The sequence below is a fragment of the Polistes canadensis genome, unplaced genomic scaffold (assembly GCF_001313835.1).
Source record: "Polistes canadensis isolate GaletaPanama2010 unplaced genomic scaffold, ASM131383v1 scaffold_372, whole genome shotgun sequence".
NCBI lineage: Eukaryota > Metazoa > Arthropoda > Insecta > Hymenoptera > Vespidae > Polistes > Polistes canadensis.
Genome location: NW_014569919.1, coordinates 20,698 through 26,123, shown reverse-complemented (window position 1 = coordinate 26,123; position 5,426 = coordinate 20,698). Strand labels below are relative to the sequence as shown.

Genomic DNA, 5,426 nt, shown 5'->3' with positions numbered 1-5,426 from the left:
CTGATTCTTGTAGGAAATTTAACGCTTTACAAAAAAGGTTTGATATGTTTAATTGATTACTCCAACCGTTTAAAAGATATTCGTATACGAATCCCAATGCTTTCTGATTTCAATCATTTTTTAATAACTTTTTCAAATTTATCTATTAAATTCATGAATTTTAGAAATTTTTACGAGAATTTTAGTTTATATTAATTCAATTAAAGTTTTTTAATCTTTTTTTAACATTTTTCATGAATGTAAAGAAGCTTTACTTTTGGAAAAAGAGAATGATACGTACGTTTTTATTACTTTTTTTTTTTTTTTTTTTTTTTTTTTTTAATCAATTAAACATACCAAACTTTTTTTGTAGAGCGTTAAATTTCCTGCAAGAATCAGTGCATCTCATTTGATAATAATTATTACTCAGTCAGTAACAAAATTCATAAACAAAAATGAAATTTGTCTTAAAATAATCAAACTAAAATCTTCAATATCTTTTAAATAGTGAGGTTTACGAAAAAAACATAAGTAACCTTTTTTGTAGAACATTGAATTTCCTACAAAATTTGATTAAAACATTTTTTCGTATGATCAATTAATGAGRAGGTATGAATTTTTTTCTGTTGGACTGAGAAAAAAATAAAAAACCGCGATGAGGAGGATCTTCCTATTAAAATTAAGAGCCCATACTGGGTGAGTACTTTCTAAAGGTGCCTAGCAACAAGTTTTTGTGTGTCAGATCCAAAAAAAAAATAAAAGTTTTTTTTTGATTCACCCTAATATATATAATATCATTATTATTCTTTGCATGTTTGCATGTTGTTTTTTTGATAGAAAATTTGTTAAAAGAAATAAATGTGTAATATATATTAATTTATTCAGTATTGTCTCTCGTCCAAAATTATAATTCTTGATGATAAAGGTTCATAGGGAACTTGGACATGAAAAGAAGTCCAACTTAGTTAAATTAAGTTCTACTTCTTTTCATGTCCAAGTTCCCTATGAACCTTTATCATCAAGATATATATTAATATTTGTGTGACACATAATTTCTAACTCGCGGAATTATTTTTCTAAATCAATGTTTGTTTTTTTCTTAAAGTTAACACGCATCATTTTTATTTAGGACCTGACGTTGATTGGATCGTAGCCGGAAGTGGTTCGGTTTCACCTGGTACAGGACGTAGCAAACGTCAAATCGCAACGGCTAAACCTGACAGGGGAAATTTTTTGAGGTAATTATATCATTTTCATTTGATTATTATAATATTAGGGTGAACCGAAAACTCGTGCATTTATTGTATTACAAATTGTGTTATAAACTGCATAATGGATTGTTCTTTTATATATAATATTATATTTAATTAAACCTATTATAATATAGATTATCTATTATTATTTAGAAATAAAAATGCAAAGAAGTATGGGAGCCCATGGGCAAACAGACAAAATTTGTTTGCGCGTGGTATAGCTTTACGTTCTACAAACGAGAAACCCGTAGTATGGCAAATATTACCTCAAAATCAGGTAAAATAAATACATAAATACATTTATAAATATATGTAATATATAAATGATTATTTATATGCGCATTGATATCAAGAAATTTCAACTTTTGTACAAGCTAACATAGATAAAAAGTTAACTTCGTGGGTAGGTTTCGTGACAAATACTTATGATTCACTAATAATTACATTTGCATTTTCGTGATTAACCATTATCACGCTATTTAATATTTGCTTCTTAAGAAAGCTCCGTTCTTTAAGGTCAAACGAGAAAAATTCTTAGGTTATAAATAACACGTCGGATTATAATACAACTAATTTACGTTTTAATTCGATTTTTTTTTTTATTTAAATAAAAGTTGTTGCTTCGTGATTAAGCTTGAGAGACATTTTTTAACTATCACATATATACATTAGTTTGCATATAATTTGTAACATTTAACATACTAATTTCTTTATATATATATATACGTACGTGTAGATGTTATTACAAAGGGTGGGCACGATTTAAAAAATTCTATTCAATATAATATATATATTAAAACAATTACCAAATGATTAAACAATTTCAATTTCTCTCAAATTGTGTTCTCCCTTTGTTAGATATATTTAACCATTATTTTTGTAAAATCTGTCATCTGTCAAATCATATAAAAATCTATCGAATTAGTATTGAAAGAAAATTTTATTAAATTTACAGATTATTCTTTTATATATATATATATATATATATATGTCATTTTTTTTAATAGAATATCATTCTTAACGATAATGCAACATCGTTATTTTATTATTCAATTATGACGAAGTCTAATTCGAATGTAATTAATCAATTAAAAATAATAAAGGTTAGAAAACGATCCTGTGTGTGATAATTATTTGTTGAAAAGAATATTATTCATAATAATTGTTTTAGGAGGACACTTTATCGCGTTTAAATGATGTTCAAGGGTTGGAAGAACGAATTGATGATATTGGTAATCACAATGGTAATCGATTTAAATTGAATATTTAATGAATAGAAAATGAAACAAGACGGACTAACGATTATTGCAATTTACTATGTTTTAGATGGTCATTCACGTACAAGTCGAGATAATCAGAATACAAATACATTGAATAGAAATGGAATTAGTATAAATCTAAATCATCGAGTAACAGCACAAATCAATCTCAATGATAATGAAAATATCAATTTTCAAGATGATCGTTTGGTTCGACCATTGTCTCAAGAAACATCGAACATCAGAATGGAATCCAAAATTCCGATACTTTATTCACGAGGAACATCGAGTACAAAATTAAACGATCAATCATCTAACCCTTTATCCGAAAATAATTTAGATCAGTTAAATGCTAAATTAAGAAAAAATACTCTATACAATTCGGAGAATAAAAATAACGTTTTAAAATTAAGAAGTAAAAATATTGGGTATATATATATCTATATATATATATAAAAAGAATCGAAGAGTCGAAGAAGAAATGTCAGGAAAGAAAAGAAACAAAGATTGCATAATTAATAATTGAATATTTGGAAATATCAAATAATTATTTATAACACACATTGGATTTTTCCAATGCATGGGGATTATTTGTAATTTTTAAATATATGACAAATAGCAAGTGTTGTTATACTCAATTTTATTGTAAATGACGTTTCTTCTTCTGCTATTTACTGTAAATAATAAATGAATAAATACGTATATTATATATATATATATATATATATTTTTAATAAATAATATTTTTGGATGCACACAGATTAGAAACAACGTATCAAAGACGCAAACGTTTTCAACAAGATGCCGGAATATCTCCTATGACATCGTTAGATAGCCAAGTAACGAATCAAACATTCGATTCCCATAGAAATACGTATCGTCCTTTATCCTGTACAATAAATTCACATTACACCGTGGAAAGTAATCAAAATATATCGAATGAAGTAAACATTAGATCGAAATTCGTATCTCAAGATCATCCTCGAGCAATAGTCAAGGAAAGATATTCGAAGAGTTCTGACGGCTATTTAAAATATTCGAGAATGAAACCAATTGAAACAACGTTACCATCACCATATACAATATTCGATACTAATCAACAAAACAAATTACCACATTTCGAAACGTTAGTTTTCTCAACATTCGTTCATATTTTTTTAAACGATATAATAATATTACCTAAATTATATTTCATAGAAAAATAAAAAAACGATAGAAAAACACTCGTCGCCGTATGGCTTTTATAATTTTTAGATTTGATACAATTTTCCAACGACAAAGACAATTAATTAACGGAGCATCGTTTAAAACATTGAATACAACTAACACTGCTGCGTATACACGTAATTATCAAGATCTGGCCAATACAAAAGGTGAAGAAACAATAATTAATCATCAATCGTATGGACAGGTATAATGATATGTAATAATTGTGTCGTTTTATCGTTTTTAAATGTATTCATTTTTTAAATAATAATCAATATAAATAAATATGAAATAATTAACCGAAATTTACGAGATATCGTTTCAGTCAAGAAATGATTGGAAAATTAACGAGCCGATTAATCAACAATTTACCGAGACTGAACAATCATCATCTAGCACACGTACAGATGATCCTGTGTTTATAAATAGTCCTTTCAGAAGACGAATACGTTCATTATCGCCATCGCAGCTTTTTCATCAGGACAGATTCACCGTAGGCGTATACAAAAAAATTCAAAGATCTTCTGTGCATGATACGTGAGTAATTTTTATTTATATGGAACCTATATCTCAAGTTTTACCAAACAAATGTGAAAATATAATCTACAAGTTGAAATAAAAAAAGAAATGTTATTAGAAATTAAATTAGAAACGTTTAACTTTGGTCCATTCATTTTACTTTGATGTATTTTCATTTTATTTGTTTATCAATTTGTTATTAAATGTTTCCTATATCGTTAATTCAAATATAAATTCCACTTTGTACAATATGTTCTTCCAATTTGTATGGTCAATCTCGAGTATTGTAGATAAAAATATTAATTAGAATTTATTGCTGTGCACCTAATTTACATATTGTTTTTTTTTTTTTGTATACGTCAATATGACATTTCTTTAATTAATGAAACACTCTGTGCAATAATTTATTTTTGTTTTTATTATCCCTTATATCGTAGACATCGTAAAAACGGTGACATATCGATGTTATCTAAAGGACAAAGGTGTAATGAACTCAAATTTTTGTACAACACACATTTTATATAGTATCTTACAATGCACGATATTCTATACGCGACACTTTACGTAGAATAATTACATTTGAAAGTAGCAGTAATTATGGTTAGGGAAGAAAAAAAGAAAGAGAGAGAGAGAGAGAGAGGTTTTAGGTCACTTTTAAGTTGCGTGTACAGAGTCGTTCATTCTGCGATAATAAAAAAAAAAAAAAGTTCTCGTAGGAGGAATTCCTGCTACTTGAATATAAAAAAAAAAAAAGGGTGATTTTATTAACGGATTTTATTAAAAACTTTTGTCCCCCCCACTGCATGTATTTATGTAGGTAGGGTTGACGATTAAAAAATATAATTAATTGTGCAAAAATTTCAATATTATTTTGAACAAACAAATAATTAAATAATTTAAACATTTTCTGTATTTTTATCGAGGTATTTATTTCTAATCGTGCACACACCTTTCCTTTTATCTTTCATTATACGAAAACATGCGGGAAAGAAATTCAAAATGCATACGTATAATGCATGAACACACAACACATAAAGAATTTTAATTTAATATTATATATATAATGATGAAATTTAACAGGGAACTTGGACATGAAAGAAGTAGAACTATGTTTGATTTAGTTGGACGTTTCGTCCCTTTATTGGGACTTCTTCAGCAACTAGAAATTTTATTTTATTATTATTTCTTATATTACGACATACATGAGGCT

General features: G+C 26.8%; 1 protein-coding gene across 2 annotated transcripts in view; it reads left to right on the top strand.

Annotated features, from left to right (window-relative positions):
* Positions 1–5,426, top strand: part of LOC106792038 — a 28,270-nt gene that overhangs the window by 13,888 nt on the left and 8,956 nt on the right. For both annotated transcript variants that reach the window (XM_014758145.1, XM_014758147.1), the window contains exons 9-15: positions 1,109–1,217; positions 1,386–1,509; positions 2,404–2,476; positions 2,559–2,919; positions 3,252–3,617; positions 3,746–3,902; positions 4,023–4,234. In XM_014758145.1, coding sequence (XP_014613631.1) covers positions 1,109–1,217; positions 1,386–1,509; positions 2,404–2,476; positions 2,559–2,919; positions 3,252–3,617; positions 3,746–3,902; positions 4,023–4,234 — 1,402 coding nt within the window. The remainder of the gene's footprint in view (positions 1–1,108; positions 1,218–1,385; positions 1,510–2,403; positions 2,477–2,558; positions 2,920–3,251; positions 3,618–3,745; positions 3,903–4,022; positions 4,235–5,426) is intronic.